Source organism: Leucoraja erinacea, chromosome 8, assembly GCF_028641065.1.
Source record: "Leucoraja erinacea ecotype New England chromosome 8, Leri_hhj_1, whole genome shotgun sequence".
NCBI lineage: Eukaryota > Metazoa > Chordata > Chondrichthyes > Rajiformes > Rajidae > Leucoraja > Leucoraja erinaceus.
Window position 1 is genome coordinate 73,594,832 of NC_073384.1, and position 24,967 is coordinate 73,619,798.

The window sequence follows — 24,967 nt, forward strand, 5'->3', positions numbered from 1 at the left end:
ACACAAAGATCTTGTAGCGGAGAGCTCCGCTATAAGATCTTTGGTCACATACTAAGCACGCGCCTCCACAAACAGGTGAGCGTCTTCTTGAATGGAGAGCGCTTGGCCGCCTCCACAAACAGTCACACACACTGTGGACCCGCCCCCACAAAAAATATGTGAGGAAGGGGAGGACGAGGGTGGAGAGGGGGAGGAGAGGATGGGGGAGAGAGGTTGAAGGGGGGGGAGGGGTTGAAGCGGGCGTGCATGAGTCGAGAAGAGAGAAGGGCTGAGAGAGAGAGGCTGGTACAACAACAAAAATGCTGGATAAACTCAGCGGGTGCAGCAGCATCTATGGACCGAAGGAAAAGGGCAACGTTTTTGGCCGAAACCCTTCTTCCGGATTTTCGGCCAAAAATGTTGACCATTCAATTCGCTCCATAGATGCTGCCGCACCCGCTGAGTTTATCCAGCTTTTTTCATGTCTACCTTCGATTTTCCAGCATCTGTAGTTCCTTCTTAAAGACAGAGACTGTGCACGGTAAGGGAAGGAGGAGGGAGAGCGGGAAGAGTGGGGGAGGGAGGGGAGAGTGGGGTGGGAGGGGGAGGGGGGGGGAGAGGGGGTGTGGGGGGAGAGAGAGGGGAAAGGAGTGTGGGGGGGGGGGGGGGGGAGGGGGGAGAGAGGGGGGGAGAGAAGAGGGGGGGGAGAGAGAGAAGGGGAGAGTGGGGAGGGGGGGGGGAGGAGAGGGGTAGCAGGAATGGTGGAAGAGGGACAGGGGGAGTGGTGGAAGAGGGACAAAGGGGTAGGGAAAGGGGTGGGGGAGAGAGGGGAAGGGAGGGGGAGACGGGTGGAGGAGGGAGAGGGGTGGGGTAAGGGGAGACAAGTGGGAGAGGGAGGGGTAGGGGGAGTGGTGGAGAAGAGGGACCAGAGGGGAAGGGGGCGGGGGGAGAGAGGGAAGGGGGTGGGGGTAGAGAGGGAAGGGGGTGGGGGAGAGAGGGGTGAGGAGAGGGAGAGGGGGAGGAGAGAAGGGGAGAGAAGTGGGAAGAGTGGGGAGGGAGGGGTAGTGGGAGTGGTGGAAGAGGGACGGGGGGAGTGGTGGAAGAGGGACAGAGGGGTAGGAGAAGGGGTGTGACAGGGAGGGAAGAAAGAGGGGGTGAGGGAGGGAGAGGGGTGGGGTAAGAGGAGAGAAGTGGAAGAGTTGGGAGGGAGGAGGGAGGGTAGAGGGACTGGTGGAAGAGGGGGACAGAGTGATAGGGAAAGGGGGCGGGGGGAGTGAGGGAAGGGGGTGGGGAGAGAGAGAGGGGGGGGTGGGGGAGAGAGGGATGGGGGGAGAGGGGCGAGGAGAGGGAAACATAGAAATTAAGTGCAGGAGTATGCCATTCGGCCCTTCTAGCCTGCAACACCATTCAATATGATCATGGCTGATCATCCAACTCAGTATCTTGTACCTGCCTTCTCTCCATACCCCCTGTCCCTTTAGCCACAAGGGCCACATCTAACTCCCTCTTAAATATAGCCAATGAACTGACCTCAACTACCTTCTGTGGCAGAGAATTCCAGAGATTCACCACTCTGTGTGGAAAATGTTTTTCTCATCTCTGTCCTAAAGGATTTCCCCCTTATCCTTAAACTGTGACCCCTTGGTCTGGTCTTCCCCAACATCCGGAACAATCTTCCTGCATCTAGCCTGTCCAACCCCTTAAGAATTTTATACGTTTCTATAAGATACCTCCTCAATCTTCTAAAATCTAGCGAGTACAAGGCTAGTCTATCCAGTCTTTCGTCATATGAAAATCCTGACATTCCAGGAATCAGTCTGGTGAACCTTCTCTGTACTCCCTCTATGGCAACAATGTATTTGAGCATTGGGCATTGTGACATCACACGATGGAACGTTCACCATGGGCTGGGCTCCTGCAAAGGCATATGTAAATGAATCCATTCCGATTACACATATGTGAACATTGGGCATTGTGACATCACACGATGGAACGTTCACCAGGGGCTGGGGCTGGGGCTGATTCTATGGGTGAGATGACAGTTTATTTTGAAATATTGGGAGGGGGGGGGAGAAGGATTTGATTAAAAATGTGTACATAAACACGACAAAATGGCATTTGCGGGGGGTGGGGGGTGTGAGAAGAGGGGAGGGTGGGGGGAGAGGAGGAGGAGGAAATGGGATCGATTTGGGAGGGAAAGGAGAGCGGGGTAGGGGGGTGAGAGATGTGAGGGAGGATGGGGTGGGGGATAGAGGGGAAAGAGTGGGGAGAGAGAGGGGAGGGGAAGGTGGAGAGAAGTGGAAGAGTGGGGAGGGAGGAGGAGAAGGGTAGGGGGAGTGATGGAAGAGGGATAGGGGGCAGGGGGAGAGAGGGAACGGGGTGGGGTAGAGAGGGAAGGGGGGTGGGGGAGAGGGGTGAGGAGAGGGAGAGGGGGAGGAGAGAAGAGGGAGAGAAGTGGAAGAGTGGGGAGGAAGGGAGGGGGTAGAGGGGTAACGGGAGTGGTGGAAGAGGGACGGGGAGTGGTGGAAGAGGGGTAGGGGAAGGGGGGGGGGGAGAGAGGGGAAGGGAGAGGGGTGGGGGAGGGGAGAGGGGTGGGGTAAGGGGATAGAAGTGGAAGAGTAGGGAGGGGTAGGGGGAGTGGTGGAAGAGGGACAGAGGGGTGGGGAAGGGGTGGTGGTAGAGAGGGAAGGGGGGTGGGGGAGAGAGGGAGAGGGGTGAGGAGAGGGAACCATAGAAATTAAGTGCAGGAGTAGGCCAATCGGCCCTTCGAGCTTGAACCACCATTCAATATGATCATGGCTGATCATCCAGCTCAGTATCCTGTACCTGCCTTCTCTCCATACCCCCTGATCCATTTAGCCACAAGGGCTACATCTAACTCCCTCTTAAATATAGCCAATGAACTGGCCTCAACTACCTTCTGTGGCAAAGAGTTCCAGAGACTCACCACTATCTGTGTGAAAAATGTTTTCCTCATCTCAGTACTAAAGGATTTCCCCTTTATCCTTAAACTGTGTCCCGCTTGTCCTGGACTTCCCCAACATCTGGAACAATCTTCCTGCATCAGACAAATGCAATTCAGGACTTTTCTCTTCACAAGCAAAGTCAGAATGACGGTTAGTGAAGAATTCGAATAATCGCTGAGCGTTCTCTATGGCAACAATGTATTTGAGCATTGGGCATTGTGACATCACACGATGGAACGTTCACCATGGGCTGGGGCTCCTGCAAAGGCATATGTAAATGAATCCATTCCGATTGGACATCTGTGAGCATCAGGCATTGTGACATCACACGATGGAACGTTCACCAGGGGCTGGGGCTGGGGCTGCTTCTATGGGTGAGAAGCCAGTTTATTTTTGAAATATTGAGGTGGGGGGGGGGGAAAGGATTTGATTAAAAACGTGTACTTAAACACGACGAAATGTAATGAGGAGCGGATACTTAGAAAGAAAAGCGAAATCTCTACCGAAATGGAAAAGATGTCGGCGATTCTGCGTCTGGTTTCGGAGTTGCAGGGAATCAAAGGAAGAAACGCGGCCGGAAGCCGTACATGCAAATGGATCCATTCCGATTGGACGTCTGCGAGCGTCGGGCATCGCGATTGGACGTCCGCGAGCATCGGGCATTGTGACATCGCACGGCGGGAACGAATCGAAAGGCAGGAAGGGCGCCGTACGGCAGGCGGTCGGATGGGGCGAGAGTTTTATATATATATAGAAGATAGATAGATGGTGCAGCAATGAGGAATGGTGACATGTATTTAAGTCAGGAATCTCAAATGTTCGACCTACATTATGTCCTATAAGTAAGTAAGTAGCTGTTAGACCTGATGGTGAGCAAATAAAGTGATGGAAATCAATGTAATTTAATCCTATTCCTGAATAAGGTAATTTCTTGTAATTCGTGTGGTAATGTATAAACAATAATATTTAAGTTTGTTTATCAGGTAAAGACCAATCATTGATTTTGTTGATTTGTCTATTTTAAATAACATATTATAAGAATGAATTCCATACTTAATGACAGGGTAAGTATGGCTCTGCCTTTATTGACCCAAATCTTTAAGAATGCCCTTTTGAAATCCTCTTTCATCCTAAAGGGCATGTCCCACCAGCATGCGACTGCATGCGGTGAGCGTGACCTAACGTGGTGGCTTGAGCTGTACGGCCTTGCGGGGCCGGTCCCACTTCAATCGCCGGAGCCGTATGGAGTTGTGCGGGGCTGGTCCCGACATCGTTCGGGGCTCCGAAAAACTGACACCGTCCGAAAATTCCGCGCGGCAACGGCCTGTCGGCCCGGAGCTGCATTGAGGCCGTACGTAGCGTCTTGATGGCGTAGTCTAGTGCGTGGCGTTGCGCGATGACGTCACCACCCGGTGTGCCGTTGCGTGATGACGTAACCGCCTGACGCCGTGCGACGTCCAAATTCAGTTTGCCCGCCTCCTGCCCAGCTGATTGGTGAGTATGATGTTGGGACCAGCCCCGCATAACACACGGCTCCGCGATTGGAAGTGGGACCAGCCCCGCGAGGCCGTACGCCTCAAGCCACCACGTTTGGTCGCGCTAGACGCATGCAATCGCATGCTGGTGGGACAAGCCCTTAACCAGTGCAGTTTCTCCCGAAGTGTGATTGTTAATCACATCAATATTAATTTGTTCTGCATTGTTCTTCACATTATGTATCACATCAAAAAGGATTGATATAATTTTGAAAGATGTAAGGTGATAACAAATTTGGAATGCACTACCTAACGAATAGGAATATATGCTGCTGGAGTGTTATAATAATCAAACCCTCTCTAATATAATGGGTGCCACAGGAAGAAGTAACATTGTGGAAAACTATATTTCATTTGATGTCTTTTTAAGAAACAGTGACAAGTTCTGTGTTCAGACGCTCATGACATTCATCTTTTTCAATATTTGTTTTTAGCTCCATGAGTATAAGGAATTCTTACGTCACCATCATATACCAAAGGATCTTCGGTTGAGAGTCTTAAATCAGCTCGCCAATCAATTTAAAGGCAAATGGTTTGATGAATCAATGATCTTAAGGGAGCTCTCGGAGTCACTTAGAGAGGTAATTGCTGAAGTGTAAAAAATGTAATATGTTTGACAGGGCTTGGTTCTTTATGGGATAATTCTACTTGAGTTCATAGTGCGTGTTCCTATTAATGTGGAAATCAACCAGCGAGTTCAACAGAAGATGTAATGTGGAACAAGTCACAAATTTTCAGGACTTGACACTCCACCATTTAATTTTCACAAATGATATCTTACTCCTTACCTCACATCTTTTTAAATATGTGGCAGAGACCAATTGCTGCTGACTAATCACTGCTGAAGAGGCGGAAGGAAGTCAGAGATTAATTAACAGTGCAAGGCCCTTTTAATAACGTGTTCTCTGTTAACACAATGCTGAATAATCTTTTTCTCCTAATCTAATCTTTCCATCTCGTCATTTATTCTTTACTTGATTTGACTACCTTACATTTCTTTGTGTTATTTCTTTCATTTCCCTAAATTCTTTAATTGTTTAGCCTTTGAATGTAACAAATTAGGGAGATGCACAGTTTGTGCCATTAGTCAGTAAAGTTCTAGGTACTCGATTGCCCTCAGTATGCTGTTCCAAGTTTGCTATTTCAGCAGGAATAATGCAAATTACATCTGAGACAAAGGGTACAAGAAAAGTCTTAATCTTTGAGTTTCTTTCATTTCCCGTTGGCATTGTATTTTTCCATATTTTATGATTTCATTATTGACGGATATATTTACAAGAAAAAAATGAATAGATAGATATAATTAGATATAATTTATTGCCACACAACCAGGGTCGGTGGAAATTTGGGTTGTCAGCAGCAGTACAATAATAAAGAACACACAACCACAATAAAACTGTAACACAAACATCCACCACAGCATCCATCACTGTGGTGGAAGGCACAAAATTTGGCCAGTCCTCCTCCATTTCCCCCCCGTGGACAGGACCAGAGTCCAGAGTCAGTCCAGGATCGGCTCTTCCTCACCGGAGACCGCGGCTTTAAGATGGTGTAGGCCGATCGGTCGAGATTTAAAGACTCCACCGCAGCCAGAAGCACCATAGACTGCAGGGCCGGCGGTCGAAGCTCCCCTCCAGGGGTGATGGTGAGTCCATGCCGGACCCGCGGTAGAAGTTGGCCGCGGGCCGGCAGTGATGGATTCTTCCCCCGGGTCCCCCACGAGGGATCCCGGGCTGTAGACGCCGCACCAGCTGGAACTCTGCAGACCGCGGCTTCAGGCTGCCGGCAGCCCCGGGCCAGCGAAACGGAGCGCTCCCCTCCAGCGAGCCCCAGCGAGGGCTCACCCGCTTCACAACGAGAGTCCACGCTGCGCCCGCCGCTGAAGCCCCTTGGCGCGTCTCCGGGAAAGGCCGCGCTGATCCTTGATGTTAGGCCACGGGGGAGGCGACCTGAAAAAAGTCGCCTCTCCATGGAGGAGGCGACCGAAGCGGTTTCCCCCTCACCCCCCCCCAACACCACCCCCCACACAAAACACATGAAGGAACATTAAATACATACTTTAAAACATACTAAAAAATAAAAAAAGGTTGAAAAAACTGACGCGCTGCTGACATGGCTGCTGCCAGAGCAGCGCCCCCTCCAGCAGATCCTGAATAGGGTCAGCAGTAGAATTATTTCCATTTCTATGTCAAAAGTAATGCCAAAATACAGAAATTAATTTAATGAAATGGAATACTTTATTGTCACATGTGACAAGGCACAGTGAAATTCTTTGCTTGCGAGGCTTCACCAACGTCGAAGCCCCATAGCCGCGAGGGCAATAATGAGAACTATTAGAGGAGATGGAATCAGGACCAGACTAGGGGGGGGGGGGGAGTCGATGGGTGAACTGTGTGGCTAATTGGTGGTTGGCTCATGGAAGGCTGGAGGAGGGATATGGGAAAGTAGACAAAAATGGGAAGGACATGAGGTGGAACGGAAGGAGGGAAGGGGGAAAACACAGAATTAGGGAAGGATTAGTTGAAATTGGAAAATTCAATTGTTCATAGCGTTGCGTCACAGACTGCTCAGGGTGGAATATGAGATATTGTTCCTCCTAGAACTGGAGGGGTTGAGGATGATCTGGAAAGAATACAGAGAAGATTTACAAGGATGTTGCCAGGGTTAGAGGGTCTGAGCTATAGGGAGGGAGTTAGATGTGGCCCTTGTGGCTAAGGGGATCAGGGGGTATGGAGAGAAGGCAGGTACGGGATACTGAGTTGGATGATCAGCCATGATCATATTGAATGGCGGTGCAGGCTCGAAGGGCCGAATGGCCTACTCCTGCACCTAATTTCTATGTTTCTATGATAGGTTGAATAGGCTGGGACTTGGAGCCAGGAGCGCAGGAGGATGAGGGGTAATCTTATTGAGGTATATAGAATTATAGGACGGGGTTAAGGTGAAGGAGAAAAGATTTAATAGGAATCTGAGGGGTAACCTTTTCACACAAAGGGTGGTGGGTGTATGGAACAAGCTGCCAGAGGAGGTAGTTGATGCAGGGACATCCTAACATTTAAGAAACTGTTAGACAAGGTACATGTATATGATAGGTTTGGAAGGATAAGGACCAAATGCTGGCAGGTGGGACTAGTGTAGCTGGGACATGTTGGCCTGTGGACTGAAGGGTCTGTTTCCACACCTTATCACTCCATGACTCTCTGACTCCAGTTTGCATTTGGCCTCCACCTGGAAGTGGAGAAGGCTGAGGATGGTCAGGCTGCTGTGGGAATGGGAAGGAGAGTTGAAATGACATGCAACCGGGAGCTTGAGGTGGCCATTGCGAACACCGCAGAGATGCTCTGCCAATTGGTCATCTAATCTGTACTTGGCCTCATCAATGTAGAGGTAGCCACAACGGGAGCACCAGCTGCAGTTGACAAGGTTTGAAGAGGGGCACTTGAATGTTTGCCTTATCTGAAAGGGCTTTTTAGGTTCCTGGACGGTGGTGAGAGAGGGGAAATAAGAACAAGGCTTGTACAGAGGTCAGAATTATATCCCTCTAGAAACAGTCCAGCATGTCTAAATATAGCACTGTATTTACTGGTGCCCAGTTCAACAACTCTCCAATTTTGCATTTCTTCTGCTTGTATTTAAATTCATTGATGTGTTATCAATGTTTCATTAAACGGCACTCAATTTTAGATAAAATACCATTTTCTTAACTCTAGATTTCTCAGTACCACATACATAATGAGAGAAAACAAATAATAAACTGTTTTGCAGATAATAAAGTTACTGTTCTTGTCCATTCTAGGAAGTAATCCATCATAACTGCAATAGCCTGGTGGAAAATGCTCCCTTTTTCAAAGATTGTGATGAGAACTTTATGATAGCCATGCTGGGTAAACTGAAATTTCGCATTGCTCAGCGTGGCGAGGTGATTTTCAACGAAGGTGCAGTTGGAAACTTTATGCTATTTATTGAGAAAGGCACAATGTATATGGAAGGACATCAATTTGCAACAAAGGTGGCAGATGGAGCATTTTTGGGAGGTAGGTCGGAAACTTTGAAAACATCTTGCGGCATACTTAAGGCATGTGATTTCTCTGCAACAATTGAAAATGAATCATCAGCAAAATGAGTGTTATTGTTTAGAACCGGTACATTCCCAGCTTTATCTGGTACAACAGGGCAGATCTATATGGATCTGGCAGCCCAAAACGTTATTCCCTTATGTATCTGTACACTGCAAATGGCTTGTTTGGAATCATGTACTGTCTTTCCGCTGACTATAGTACAGAACAAAAGCTTTTCACTGTTCCTAGGTACTCGTGAGAATAAACTAAACTGTAAACTGTAACTGTTCTTCAGTCAAGGCTGAAATGAAGCACCCTGCTCAGCAAAGTGCCCAGCCAGCCATGGGATACTGGTCATGCAATCCAATGGAACAAGATGAATCTCTGCAGATTTCACTGCTGTCAGGCTGAGAAATACGCCTGCTAATTTTGCAGTCTGGTAAAAGTTCAGCAGATCCATTGAAATGAATAGGAAAAAACGGCAGCTGGAAGAAAAGTAAGTAACGCTTTTTATTGAATTCCACTAAAGTAGTTTAAATGTTTTCCCTTTTTTAAGTGTGATTTCACTGTATAACAAATTTTAAACAAAAATGAACATTATTTGCATTTTATAAACAGATCGTGAGTGATTTTGATGATTTGTGAATGTCAACGATATTTTCCAGTGTGGGACTACAGTCAGAAGAAACAGCAATCTTTGGAACCAGAAATCTCAAGTCAGTGGAAGATCTGCCTCATTGAAAATGGCATCATTTCATCACTTCTTCTTGCGTATGGCGTGCACAGCCCAAAGTTGTAGGACAACTTGTTCTATTGATCTTATTTGATTGTGCACACCGGGTTGATTGCATTTGTCGAAACAGGGCGGACCATGTGAAGGTTACAATCTCCCATTCATTTCATCATTTATTCCACAGTACTATGATTCACAAATGCCGAGAATTTAATTTCCAACCAGGATTGCTAACTGCTGTATAATAATTGCAGTATATTCTACACATTTTCAGAAGTTTAGTAGAAAGTTTAAAAGCTATGATTCAAGAGGATACTACATGAAAATGGGGCTTGTGGGATAGAGAATAACAATTCCCCATTGATAAATTATTCATTCACAGTTGAAAAACAAAGGGTTCCGTTGAGGGCCTGTCCCACCTTTCTTCGGCGACATAGTTGCAGCAGGTCGCCAAAATTTTCAAAATGTTGAAAATCCAGCGGTGTATAGAAAAAGGTACGACTCTTTGGGCGACTACTCACGACCAAACAGGCGTTACCCCACGACATGGTCGTGAGTAGTTGCCCAAAGAGTCAGACCGAAAATCTTCGACGACCTGCTGCGACTCTGACGGGTGCCGGCAAGTCCCCGAATAAATCGCGTAAGTGGGACAGGCCGTTTAAATTGGTTATTTTTTAAGTTGACAAGCTATATTCAGATGTATGCCCTCGAGGGCCCCAGCTATTTACAATTATATAAATGATCCAAATGAGAGGACCAAATTTTTTTCTGACCATATAAAGATAAGTGGAAAAATAAGTGGAAAAGTAAAAAGAATTGGCACCAGACTGGTGACATTTTGCTAGCAGCAGAACAAGTTATATATAGCTGTTTTGAACTTAAGTTTAGAGAAACAACACATATAGGTTTTGTAACACACAAACTAATGGTTCATTAATGCATTTGTGGGATTGCAATCTCCCAAGGGGAATAGAGTTCCCAACAGCAGGGTAGTCCTCGATCCCTCTGCCCACATAAACAGTTTCAAGATCAAGGTCAGTTTATTGTGTGAAAAAGAACTGCCGATGCTGGTTTAAATCGAAGGTTGACACAAAATGCTGGAGTAACTCAGTGGGTGAGGCAGCATCTCTGGATGGGCGACGTTTCGAGTTCACACCATCGTCGCCAGTATCCTATTGGCAATGTATAGTCTCGAGAAAGTAAGGTTGAGGACTTAAGGGCAAGTTTGCTTTCCCAAAGGGACTTGAGGGAATGTTGTGTAGTGTGTTTCACAGAGATATGGCTCACCCCCAGCGCTGGAGTTTCAGCCCTCCAGCCCACAGGTTTCTTGATCTTTCACTTGGACCAGACAACGTCATCACGAAAGGGAGGAGACGGCAGCGTCTGTCTAATTGTAAACACTTTGCGGTGTTCAGAATTGGCCTTCTGGAAACCTGGATCAGTTATAGTAGGACACCCTCATGACTGACCATGGGTGATGCATCCTAGTTTGCAGGTGATGTGTGGTCGGATGCAAGCTTGGGCGATGTCGTATATGGAGGACAGGCCTTTGCCCATGCAGCACGTCCCCCATGTCGCTGATCGAGCCACAGGAACAGCAGGGCCGTTACAGTTTGGCACCAGCGCCGTTGCAGCTGCCAGAGCGAGGTTGTAGACAACGACGAACTGCCTTAGGGGCTCCAAAGCCGGATTTTCTTGAGGTTTACTCCTGGAGCTTTTTCCATGACTGGATATGGCCACAAGGCAGTGGAGGTTTTTAAATCAGTTTCCCCTTTCCTAGATGGACTGCCTTCCCAGGCTGATGAGCCCCATCTGCCTGAGACTCGTGGGGGCGGGAGCGTCTACCTTCCCATGCAGCTCATTCAGCAGTGAAATGCCGTCCCTTCTGTCTGCCCAGGAAATTCATCTTCAACTTCAGGACTCCAGTCTATCGCCCATCTCAGATAGATGTTTGGCTAGCATTAGAGGAGCTGCACGTCCTGGTCAACAAACACTAAACGGCATACCTCAACACCTTTCCTGTTATAGCCAAGGACTTCAGCAAAAATAATTTGAAGAATTCACTTCCTATCTACCACCAGCATGTTTCCTGCAGCACCAGATGATGAAATACTCTCAGCCTTTGCTACTCCACCATCAAAGATATCTATTACTCCATCTCACTCTCACTTTGGAAAAACAGACCTCCTCCGATTGCTCCTTCTTCCTACATATAGGCGGTAACTGGATTGCATAGGAAATCCAGTTACTACCAAGATGTGGCGGCGCTGCGCATACGGCTGCGACTTGCCTGCAGTCCTTTGTCTTTCTTCTTTCTTTGTCTTATCGTTGATGTTAGATGTATGTTTTAGTCTATTTTTAGTTGTGTTTATGTGGGGGGATGGGGGAAACTTTTTTAATCTCCTCCTTCAACGGAGATGCAACCTTTTTCCGTGTCGTATCCCCGTTCGCCCTAAGGCCTAACATTGAGGAACTGGTGGCCTCCAACTGGAATGGACCTTGAGGGCTCCTCGCAGAGCCTGTGGATTTACCATCGCAGAGCTGGCTTACTTCGGAGGCTGCGGTGGCACTGTGATGCAGCTGCGACTCGACTTCGGAGGCTTTGGTCGTGGGCCCTGTGGACTGCAATATCGGGAGCTCGCAGGTCCTGGTTGGCAACCGATTTTCGGGAGCTCCAGCAGCAACAGCTTCGTCCGCCCCGAATCATAAGGCTTGAATCGGCCCATTCGCATGGGCTTTTCATCGCCCGGCGCGGCTTAAAATTGGCCGCAGAATATTCATCGCCCAGCATCGGGAGCCTCCATCACCTCGACGTAGCATTTTGACTGCCTGAGAAGAAGCAAGGAAGAGATAAGACTTTTTTTATCTTCCATCACAGTGATGAGGTGCCTGGAGGAGAGTTACTGTGATGGATGTTAGTGTTAAATTGTGTTAATCGTGTGTTTTGTTACTTTTTTACTGTTATGACTACATGGTAACGAAATTTCATTCAAACTTGTTTTTGAATGACAAATAAATGTAATTCAATTCAATAAAGTCATCAGAAAAGCAATGAAGCACTTTCGGTGTAACCTGGATAAGATGGGCGTTTTGCAGCTGCACAAGTCTTGCACACCATCTCTTACTACAAGGCAAAACCAAGTAGTAGCTCATGCGACAGCAAGGCATCGCTCGTGGAAGAGTTAAATGCTTTCTATACAAGAACATTGATGTACCTTCTCAGAGGCTGATACTTGGTACTATGTGCAGGCAGATAAGATTGGTTTACATTGGCTTCCAGTTTGGCACAAACATAGTGGGCCGAAAGGCCCGTTCCTGTGCTGTACTGTTATGGATGGATGCGAAAGCACTGATGTTCTTGATCGTCACTGCCGTAGTTTTGTTAATCCGGTTTGGGATGTGTTCACCCCTTCATATCCTTAGGTCAACAACCGATTCTTTTGTTTAAGAAGTGTAAAGGAGTGATGTCTAACACACTGTGACCTTTACTGAGTCCTTTATTATAGCACATGGCACACACGTCCCAGCACTGACTGCATCTAGTCTTCAGGCGTGCTGGAACCAACAGGGAGGAACAAAGGGAGGATCTCACAGTTATACTGATATGGGTAGGCGTGGTTAGTGGTATTGAGGTAGCTACGTTATACGTTGCATGCATAAACCATCTACATCCTTCCCCTTAGGAAATTAAGAAATCAAAGATACAACAGTAGCAGGGAGATTATACAAAACCTGCAAATCTAAACAAAATCACCGTAACGGTCAGGTGGTCTGACAACCCGACCCGAGCGGGTGCGCATGGCACCCTCACCCTCCCCACCAGAAAGAAGAGGAGGAGGAGCAGGAACAGCTGGAATGGAGAACGCAGGCGGAGACGCAGCCTGGAATGCGGAAGGGGAGCCGACCGGCACAGGAGAGCCCGGGGAAGGGAACTGTGCAGGAGAGATCGGAGCAGGCGGAGAGAGAGAAGCACGGGAAGGGGAGCATCGGACAGGGGTTAAGGAACCCGGAGGAGCATGGTGAGGGGATCGCGGCGAGGCAGATGGGGGCATGCGAGTCGAGGGTTAGTTAGTGGGAGCAGGCTCGAAACGCAACCAAGGAGCATGCGGGGCCGCAGAGGATGGCTTAGGCTCGTTGACAGCCAGCAGGTGCTGGCGGCTGCGGCGATAGATAGTCCCTTCAAAGTCCACCAAGTAGGACCGTGGCGAATTGTCCACCCCGACCACGGTTGCGAGTCGGGAGAAACCGGTGGAAGTCTGCAAGCGAACGACCTGGCCAGGCAGCAGAGGTGAGAGGGGGCGGCAGGACTTGTCGTGGGAGCGGCGCTGAACTTCATGCCGTTGAGCAATCCGTTGCTGGACAGCAGCAGGCTGAAGGACCTTTGGCACCAAGGATTGTTGTGCGATCGGCATTGGAGGGCGAAGAACTCGTGACATCAGACGTTGAGCAGGGGATCTCATGGTACTGTCCCTGGAAATGTTACGGAGGTTCAACAAGCCCTGGTAGAAATCACTGTTGGAGAGACGAGACTGTTCGAGCAAGGTCTTGGCGCTGCGGACAGCACGCTCGGCCAGGCCATTGCTCTGCGGGTATTCTGGGCTGCTGGTGAAATGAGTGAAGTTCCACTTCACGGCAAAAGCCTTGAACTCAGCGCTGGTGAACTGACGGCCGTTGTCGGTCTGCAAACGGACCGGGGACCCAAAGGTGGCGAAGTGTCGGCGCAACTTGTTGATGACCATCTCAGAGATGATGGCAGGGAGAATGTCCACTTCGAACCAGTTCGAGTAGGAATCAACCAACACTAGGTATTGCTTACCACGCCAATCAAAAATGTCTGCGGCCAGCGATGACCAGGGCATGTCAGGGGCCGGCTGTTGTAGAAGCGGCTGGCGCTGCTGGTGAGGGACAAGGAAGTTGCAATCAGGGCAGGAGGCTACACGGGCCTTAATGTACATTGCCATGCCAGGCCAATAGTACTGTTCTTGGGCATGTGAGACCGTGGCATCGGCTCCTGGGTGCCCCATGTGGGCAGCGGTGTAGTACGAGGCATACAGGGATGCAGGGGCGACCACCTTGTGACCCTTGATGATGATCCCATCCCGGAGCACCAGTTCATCGCGAACCAGAAAGAAAGGAAGTACACCCGCAGGCAACGAGGTGCGTTTGTCGGGCCACCCGCGCCTGATGACGGCAGCAAGCTGTTGCAGATCGGGGTCGTTGGCAGTGTGCTCAACCAGGCACTGCAGCTGTTTGGAGGGAACAAAATTGACGTTGAGAACCTGCAAGTCCTCCTGTTCGTAGGGATGTCTGTCGCAGGAGGACCGGGGGGCTCTGGACAGGGCGTCAGCCACGTGCATCTCAGTGCCCTTCTTGTACACAATCGTGAAGTCGAACCGCTGTAGTTGCAGCATCATCCGCTGCAGTCTGGCCGGGGCGATGTGGATTGGCTTGTTGAGGATAGTCACTAAAGGTTGATGATCCGTCTCGACGGTGAACCTGGCACCGAAAAGGAAGTCCTTAAATTTGGAGCAGGCAAACACAACCGCCAGAAGCTCCTTCTCTATTTGAGCATAGCGCTGCTCGGTGTCCGTCATAGTCCGCGAGGCATAGGATACGGGCTGCAGCGAGCCATCACCATAGAGCTGCAGGCAGGCAGCACCGAGTCCAAAACGGGAAGCATCGCACGTCACTACGATTGGACGCTGTAGATCGAAGAACCGAAGAGTCGGTGTGCTGATCAGCTTCATTTTGAGGAGATCGAAAGCCTGCTGGTGTTGGGGGAACCAGGACCAGGCGATGTCCTTCTTTGTCAGTTGCCTCAGAGGCGCGCTCAGATCGCTGAGGTTCGGGATAAACTTGCCCAGGTAATTGACCATACCCAGGAACCGCTGCAGGCTGGTAATATCAGTCGGGGCAGGCAGCTCGGAGATAGCGTTTGTCTTTTGCGGATCGGGTTTCAGCCCGCGGGACGTGAAAATGTGGCCAACATATGGCACCTCAGCTACACGAAACCTGCATTTAGACGGGTTCAGCTTCAGGTTGATCTGGCGAGCGCGGTCAAGAATCCGTCGGAGGTTGCGATCATGCTCAGCAGCATCTCTCCCATAAACAAGAATGTCATCCACAATAATGGCACACGGCAGACCGGCAAACAGTTGCTCCATGGAGCGCTGAAACACCTCGCTAGCAGAGTTGATGCCGAACGGCATTCGTAAAAACTTGAACCTTCCGAAGGGTGTACTAAAAGTTGTCAAGTCTGATGAGCGTTTGTCCAGAGGTATTTGCCAGAACGAGCTTTTGGCATCGAGGACCGAAAATACTGTGGCCTGGCCGACCTGGGCAGCAACATCTTCTACAGTCCGCATAGGGTAGTGGGGACGTTTTATAGCCATATTTAAATCCTTGGGGTTGATGCACACCCGTATTTCGTTCTTACCCTTCTTCATGGTGGCGACCATGGTGGAAACCCACGCGGTGGGATCGCTGACGGCTTCCAACACCCCCATTTTAACCATGTTGTTCAGCATGGCTTCCACCTTATCCTTCATAGCGAATGACACCCTGTGTGCAGCACGGATCACAGGCGTGACAGAGGGGTCAGTAGCAATCTTGTACACAAGAGGCAGCTTCCCCAATTTGTCATCGAAGAGGTCGGGGTACTCGGAGAGTGGGTTCAGCATCACCCGCACTTCGTGGACCGTGCGGTCGAAAGACACTAGACCAAGGTCCTGGCAGGCTTGATTACTCAAAAGAGTCACGCAGTCACAATCCAGAACGAAGAACGACAGGTCACGGGATGCTTTCTGCAGCACACAGTGGAAGGTGGCCCTCCCCACAGGTGTTAGCTCTTCTCCCCCATAAGCACGTAGGATAGAGCGATCAGCAGTCAACAGCTCATTATTTCTTATCTTGTTGAACAGTGATGTTGACATAACATTCACTTTTGCACCAGTATCCAGCTTCGCAGAGAAGGACTTGTTGTTCACAGTAACGAGCACAGAAGGATCAGGGAGGCGAGATTGGCTATGGAGGAGAGTGTAAATACTGGTGTCTCCCATGGAAATGCTGAGCTCAGAGTCAGGGGCAGTGTCGGCAGAAGACTGAGAATCGAGGTCATTATCAGCCTGCTGAAGGTTGTTTAGAAATTGTCTGGAAGGTTGGGGAACGTTCCTACGGGAGCGGCATACAGCTGCAAAATGGTTCATTTTACCACAGAAATTACAGGCTTTTTCAAATGCCGGGCACTGGGACTGCAAGGAGTGGACATAACTGCAGTTGGGGCACCTCTTGGTACTCGGGACCCTGGATGTGCGGGCGGGACGTGGCGGAGGGTGAAAATTGTCCTGCCTGCGACGAGGCACGGCGAAGCCCGTTAGATTTACAGTACGGCTTTCAGACCCTCTCAGCCCATGTGGCGGGACAACCACCTCAGCGATACGGCAGGCATGCATAGCCTGAGTTAGAGTGAGGTCCGGCTTCTGAAGCAGATCTGCACGTAGTTTCTGATCTAGCATGCCGGTGACCAGGATATCCCTGGTGAGTTGATCACGCATGGTATCGAAACGGCACCGTTGAGCCAGGTAGCGCAGGTCGGCGATAAAACACTCAACAGGCTCATCAGGCTGCTGCTTACGAGTAAAGAACCTAGCCCGCTCCAATATGCGGTTGGAGGGCAAGTCACAAATCTCCGCAAACTTGCGCAAGAGACATACCGGGTCATTAGCAGATTCCGCCGGCGCGACGACCTGGTCGTTGTCATCCAGGACCTCTGGAGTGTAGACAAAAGCTTGAGCCCGTTTCATGGCGTCTGGACCGGCAAGGTTCAACAGAAGGGAGGCTTTGACCGCATCTGGGTCATTTCGGTGCACAATGTTAACAAAGTGATTAAGGTCCAACACAAAAGTTGCCCATCGTTCCGCAATGTCAGCGTCAAAGACAAGGGGAGATGGCTTTTGGCATGAAGATGCCATGACAAAATGAAATTAAACACTGATACAAAAGGGAGAAATAAAAACCGATAAACAGGAGGCGCTAGGCTTACTTTCTGACACCATGTAAAGGAGTGATGTCTAACACACTGTGACCTTTACTGATCCCTTTATTATAGCACATGGCACACACGTCCCAGCACTGACTGCATCTAGTCTTCAGGCGTGCTGGAACCAACAGGGAGGAACAAAGGGAGGATCTCACAGTTATACTGATATGGGTAGGCGTGGTTAGTGGTATTGAGGTAGCTACATTATACGTTGCATGCATAAACCATCTACAAGAAGGAACTGCAGATGCTGGAAAATCGAAGGTAGACAAAAATGCTGGAGAAACTCAGCAGCTGAGGCCGCATCCATGGAACGAAGGAATAGGTGACGTTTTGGGCTTCGACCCGAAACATTGCCTATTTCCTTCACTCCATAGATGCTGCCTCACCCGCTGAGTTTCTCCAGCATTTTTATCAACCAACTCTTGTCTTGCTGATATTACGGGCTTGGCCATTATCCTGACACCCTGCCACAAGGTTCGTTCTTGTACAATACAAATTTTTATTATCATTTGAGCCCCAGTGAGACTCAAACGAAATGTTGTTTCCACAGCCATACAAACAAAGACACTGTCTTACAGACATACACATAATTAAATTCACACAAACATCCATCACAGTGAAGCCACTGTGATGGAAGGCAAGTCTTTTCTCTCCCCTGTTCTCCGTGTCTCTCCCGATGTCCAAGCCCCAGGCGGGCGATGATGAGTCCCACGGCCATTTTAGGCCGCGCGGGGCGATTTACGGCCCCGCTCCCGGTCTGAAAGTCCAAGGTTGGAACCCCCATGCGATGGTGAGTCCACGGCCTTGAAGCCATGTACTGTCCCGGTCCGGGTTCTTCCACCCCCGTGCACCGGCTGGAGAAGTCGCGTTGCGGGAGCTCCGTAAGCGGTCTCTCTCCTCCCAGACCCGCGAGCTCCCGTTATCCCGGTCCACCGACCTGCGGCTGCGTACCTCCGACCCCAGGATGAGCACGAGTCACCGCCGCTCCCCAGTCCGAGGCCGGCCAGCCCCCACGATGGTGAGTCCGCAGCTCCGCAGCTCCGCAGTCTCCCGAGCCCCCGGGTCATTCAGGTTGGAGGCCGCTCCACGGTGCTAGGCCCCAACGACAGCCGAGACCCGACAGGGAAAAAGTCGGGTCTCCCGGACAGGGAAGAGATTTAAACAGTTTCCCCCTCCCCCCCCGCCCCCCACATTTACACATTTAAAAAGACTATGAAAACACACCAAAACACTACATTTAACTAGACAAAAAATAAAAAAGACAGACAGGCTGTAGGGGCCGCTGCAACGGGTGAGTCGCGCCGCCAACTTTGTCTCATCGCTGTTATTGATGCAGCTTACACCGATGAACTTAAAGTCCAAATTGGTGTTGTACTTGACCACATAGTCATGGGTGTAGAGAAAAGGTGGAGGAAGGAACAGCAAATGCTGGTTTAAATTGAAGATAGACACAAAATGCTGGAGTAACTCAGCGGGACAGGCAGCATCTCCGGAGATGCTGCCTGTCCCGCAGAGTTACTCCAGCATTTTGTGTCTATCTTCGAGCAGAGCAAGGGACTGACTCACAACCCTGAGGTGCACCAGTATAGAAGATTAGGATGGAGGAAATGTTATAACAAATTCTAAACAACTGAGGTTCGTCACTCAAGAAGTCCAGAAGATTTGCAGATGGATTCCCCAAGCCAAGGTGCAGAGGTTTACGGATGAGATGATTTATTGTTGTGAATAAGCTGGTCAATCAAGAGCAACCTGATATAGAGATTCTTATTGTCATGGTGATCCACAGGATAGCTCATTGAAACATAAAATACTCACCAGGTATGATGAGAATGCCCTGAGGATGTTTCCTCCAGTGAGTAAGAAGTTAAGGGCCTCCTCTCTAGCTATCGGCATTTCTACTTGATGCTGGGATGAAGAAAAATATCTTCTTTCAGAAAGTTATGATAGTTTAGAAAGTTGTGGAGGCTGATTGTATTCAAGGCTGAGATAGAAATAATTTAACACCACAGGTGAACGAAGGGTTTCTGAATCTGGGCAGCAAAATGGAGCTGAAGCCAAAGATCCTTTGGTTGTGAGGCCTCTCACATTGCTGTCTCTTTTGCTGTTATCAGGCTTTGTTTGATTTTATCTGTGTGCATCTGCCAGGAACTTGAGGGGCAGGCAATTAGATCCAGGATATTGATTTATTTTTAACCCAACTATCTTTGGAATATCCATCAGAAAATGGTGCATATCTAGCAGTGGAGAACAATTACAATTTTAATTGCAAGCCAAGCGTTCTGAATCTGACACCTACCCAAACTGTGTGGTACATGAATTCTGGGTCATATCAGGCCAATAAATAATCACTATTTAACATTTTATGATGCTTGAATGGTTTGCCTCCTGCTTTGGCCTCCAAACCAAACCCCAAACTCCTTTCCTTACAAATAGCCCACGTTATATTCAGAATAATCAGTAATGACTGTTATATTGAGTCACAGTCTTGACCCATACAGCATCGCACCCTTCTTACTGCCATAAACATCGAGCCCTGGGTCCAACCTTTTTCAGGACATCAGATGAATGTGTCAGAAGTGTACACCTAGAAAATGAGATGCCTGGTGAAACCATAAAGCAGGACTCCATGACTGCTCAGATGTCATTTCATATCTTCATGAAACTTAATTCTGGATTCAGAGTAGATTTCTGTGTAGGTAGTTTCTTATTTTAATTTGTTTTGGCTTCTATATTTTCAGAAATTACATACTGAAAACTGGATTATGTACCTTTTTCAGTGCTGAATGGACCATGTTTATATTTACCCCCAAAGATCGCAGTAGCATTCTTTTTGAGGTGAAATTATGCTGATTGCAAAATTAGACTGGGCACTTTTGGCCACAATCCACATTCCTGATCTATTCTGGGTATTATGCATATATTCCATAACATTTCTATTAAAACTCCCCAACCTAACTTGCAGAATAATCTCACTCAAAAGAGGTGCACACCGTGTTTGTTGCTATTCTCGCTGCCAAAAGGGATGCATTGAGAGGACAACGCTTGTACTAACCTGTTGAAAATCTTCCAAAAGCCAGTGATCGTACTAACTAACAGAGTGCTATTGTTCTGCGTTTAGCATCTGAAATATGAATTAAGTGATACTGGTAGAAATTAAGTGATTCTGATACTGGTAGAAATACTGAAGAGATCATCATGGACATGGTGAGCAAGAAGCAGAGACTTGTGAAGGGCCTACTCACAAAAGACGTCAGAGAGGCAATGAGCAAACAAAATTCTTCTGGTCTTTCGAAGGGGAAATGTTGGGATGCGCTGGGGTGTACCGAACTAGGGTCACAGCTTCAGAATAAGTGGTTAGCTATTCAAGGCGGAGATGGGAAGAAATTTAGAAAGAATAGTGGATCCTTGGAATTCCCTACAGAAGGGTGTTGTGAAGATCCAGTCAATAAGTGCATTTACGGCCGAGATTGTTGGATGTCTGGATATTATGGGAATCAAGAAAAAATGAGTTAGAGCAGGAAAATGTAGCCGAGGTAAAAGATGAATCCTAATCTTAATGAAAGAGCAGATACACTTGGCTAAATGATATACATATGTTCTTTCTGTTCATTCTGACCTACAAATTCATTTTTGCTTTGCAAACTAGAGGCATTATTCTCTGAAGTATGATCAGTTTCTAATGTAGCATAATGCATACAGTATATCAATCCAACTGAAGAAGTAACAGAATGGACATAAAGTAGATGTGAATTATCAAGATTTCCAAACAGCGATCAATACAGTGCCACAAAATAGTTTAATGAATGTCAGAGGACAAGTAGCAGAATGGATAGCTAGCTGACTATAAAATAAAAAGCTGAAAATATGGTTAAAGGATGGCTAGACAGATTAGCAGAAGGTGTATGGTGGGACATTACAATAATCAATTCTGGAACCAATGTTATTCTGTTAATGATTGTGACAATTTAATCAAGAGACCTATTCTGGTAATGGTGATAACTTGAAATTGGGCATGAAAGTCAATGCTAAAAAGCAATGCAATATTCATATAAGACAGCAGCAAATTTGCAGAATGAACAAATACATTTCAACACAAATAAATATTCAGGAAACTAGAGGCAAGGCATCTGGGAATAATTCAGAAGATGCAGGAGCTTTTCATCCCAAACAGTCATCATTCATCATCGCTGAAAACATTAGCGACGCAGTGGTGCTGGTTTCCAATGGGAACGGTGATGGACGCACCACACATCTCTGTCCTCCAGTTCCTGTGGACTTCTGCCGTTGGAAGTTTAGGATTGTGCTGTGTGTGCTTTATCATCATTTCTTACAATGCTACAGTGGATTCAAAAAGTATTCAGACCCCTTCACTTTTTCCACATTTTTTAAGTTACAGCCTTATTTAAAAATGGATTAAATTCTTTTTTTTTAATCATCAATCTACATACAATATCCCAGAATTGTATTTCTAGCTTCAAGAATGACTCTCACCCCAACCATGGACTGTTTACCCTCCTACCATCCGGGAGGCGCTACAGGTCTCTCTGTTGCCGAACCAGCAGGTCGAGGAACAGCTTCTTTCCTGCGGCTGTCACTCTACTAAACAACGTACCTCGGTGACTGCCAATCACCACCCCCCCCCCCCCCCCCCGGACACTTATTATTATTATTTTTTTTATTCAAATCGTTTGCTATGTCGCTCTTCAAGGGAGATGCTAAATGCATTTCGTTGTCTCTGTACTGTACACTGACAATGACAATTAAAATTGAATCTGAATCTGAATCAGAAACAAGAAGCGAAAACAGATATTTAAGAAGGAACTGCAGATGCTGGAGAATCGAAGGTACACAAAAAAGCTGGAGAAACTCAGCGGGTGCAGCAGCATCTATGGAGCGAAGGAAATAGGCAACGTTTCGGGCCGAAAACGTCTGAAGAAGGGTTTTGGCCCGAAACGTTGCCAATTTCCTTCGCTCCATAGATGCTGCTGCACCCGCTGAGTTTCTCCAGCTTTTTTGTGTACCAAGCAAAACCAGGTGTTTTTTTTGCAAGTAATTAAAAAGAAATAACTGAAATATCACATTCACATAAGTATTCAGATCCTTTACTATGACACTCAAAATTGAGCTTAGGTTCATCCTGTTTCCATTGATTATCCTTGAGATGTTTCTACAACTTGATTGGAGTCCACCAGTGGTAAATTAAATTGATTGAAATTATTTGGAAAGGCACACACCTGTCTATATAAGGTCCCACAGTTGACAGTGCATGTCAGAGCAAAAACCAAGCCATGAAGACAAAGGAATTGTCCGTAGACCTCCAAGACAGGATTGTGTCGATGTGTCTGGGGAAGGTTATAAAACAATTTCTGCAGCATTGCAGGTCCCGAAGAGCACAGTGGCCTCTGTCATTCTTAAATGAAAGAACTTTGGAATTCTTCAAGGAGCTGGCTGCCCGTCCAAACTGAGCAATCAGGTGAGAAATACCTTGGTCAGGGAGGTGATCAAGAACCCGGGCTCCACTGTCGAGATGGGAGAACCTTCAAGAAGGGCAACTATTTCTGCATTTATCAGGCATTTATGGTAGAGTGGCCGGACGGAAGCCACTCCTCAGTAAAAGCCCGCTTGGAGTTTGCCAAAAGGCACCTAAAGGACTCTCAGACAACGAGAAACAAGATTCTCTGGACTGATGAAACCAAGATTGAACTCTGACCTGAATGCCAAGCGTCATATCTGGATGAAAGCAGGCACCGCTCATCACGGTGAAGCATGGTGGTGGCAGCATCATTCTGTGGGGAGACTAGTCAGGATCGAGGGAAAGATGTACGGAGCAAAGTACAGAGAGATCCTTGATGGAAACCTGCTCCAGAGCGCTCTGGACCTCAGACTGGGGCGGAGGTTCACCTTCCAACAGGACAACGCCCCAAAGCACACAGCCAAGACAACGCAGGAGTGGCTTTGTGACAAGTCTGTGAATGTCTTTGAGTGGCCCAGCCAGAGCCCTGACTTGAACCCGATCGAATATCTCTGAAGGGACCTGAAAATATGTGCATCGATGCTCCCCGTCCAACCTGACAGAGCTTGAGAGGATCTGCAGCGAAGAATGGGAGAAATTATCCAAATACAGGTGTGCCAAGCTTGTAGAGTCATACCCAAGAAGACTTGAGGCTGTAATCACTGCCAAAGGTGCCTCAATAAAGTACTGAGTAAAGGGTCTGAATACTTATGTAAATGTGGTATTTCAGTTATTTCTTTTTAATTACTTTGTAAACATTTCTAACACCTGTTTTTGCTTTTTTATTGTGGGGTATTGTGTGTAGATTGATGATAAAAAAATAATTTAATCAATTTTAGAATAAGGCTGTGACGTAACAAAATGTGGAAAAAGTGAAGGGGTCTGAATACTTTCTGAATGCACTGTATGTACGACAGTGATCGCAATTGCCTCGCTAGGAACTCATCCGCCCTTTAACAGGTCTTGTTTTTGGTCCTGCTGGGGGTCCACACCCTGCAAACCAGGTGAGGGAGACGGTTTAGTCGCCGACTATCCGACCATGGAGCAGGTAGCACGTGATTACATGGCACCCGTGGCGGGGGGAACTTCCCCCAGCCTGACCCAAAGGGGAAGATTCAAAACAAGGGGAAAATGAGGCCACCATTGCTGATGAAGGAAGTCAAAGATTGCATAAAGGCAAAAGAGAAGGCACTAAACATGGCAAGAATTAGTGGGAAGCTGGAGGATTTGGAAGCGTTTAAAAACCAACAGAAGGCAACTAAAAATACAATAAGGGGAGGAGTTTATATGAGGGTAGGTTAGCCAATAATAGAAATGAGGATACCAACAGTTTTATTAGATACATAGAGTAAACGCGTGGATATTGGACCACTGGACAATGACTCTGGATAAGTAGTAATGAGGAAGAAAGAAATGGTGGATGTACTGAATGTTTGTTCGTGTCAGCCTTCACAGTGGAAGACATCAGCAATGTGTCAGTAAACTCAAGAGAGTCGGGGCAGAAATGAGTGCATTCACTATCACAGTAGAGAAGATGCTTGGGAAGCTGAACAGTCTGAAGGTGGATAAGTCGCCTGGACCTGATGGACTACACCCCAGGATTTTGAAAGAGGTAGCTGGTGAGATTGTGGAGACATTAGTAGTGATTTGTCATGTATCACTAGAATCGGAAATATGTCCAGAGGACTGGAAAATCGCTAAGTTGGCTCCACTGTTTAAGAAGGGAGTGAGGTAAAAGTAAATGAATTATAGGTGAGTTAGTCTGCATTCTGTGGTGGATAACATTTTAGAGTCCATTATTAAGCATGAAGTTTTGGGGTTGGCAGGTATGGTAAGGTGGTTGTTTTGCATCATTCGATCAGGCGATCCATCTCCCTCCTGTACTCTGACTCATCATTTTTCGTCATTTGCCCAACGGTGGTGTTGTCAGCGAACTTAAAGATGGAATTGGAACTGTGTCTGGACCAGACAGTCATGAGTATTCAAGTTGGTGGATTAGGGGGCTGAGCATGTAGCCTTGAGGTGCCTCTGTGCTGATGACTATTGAGGAGGAACCTTTCTCCCAGGGAAGAAATATCAAAGACTAAAGAGCATAGTTTTAAGGTGTAGACACAAAGTTTAAAGATGTGCAGGGGAAATTTGT

At 47.7% G+C, this 24,967-nt stretch overlaps 1 protein-coding gene across 2 annotated transcripts in view; it reads left to right on the forward strand.

Annotated features, from left to right (window-relative positions):
- LOC129699851 (potassium/sodium hyperpolarization-activated cyclic nucleotide-gated channel 4-like) overlaps window positions 1-24,967 on the forward strand; it is a 144,594-nt gene that overhangs the window by 52,447 nt on the left and 67,180 nt on the right. For both annotated transcript variants that reach the window (XM_055639986.1, XM_055639987.1), the window contains 2 exons: window positions 4,915-5,061; window positions 8,277-8,514. In XM_055639986.1, the coding sequence (XP_055495961.1) occupies window positions 4,915-5,061; window positions 8,277-8,514 (385 nt within the window). The remainder of the gene's footprint in view (window positions 1-4,914; window positions 5,062-8,276; window positions 8,515-24,967) is intronic.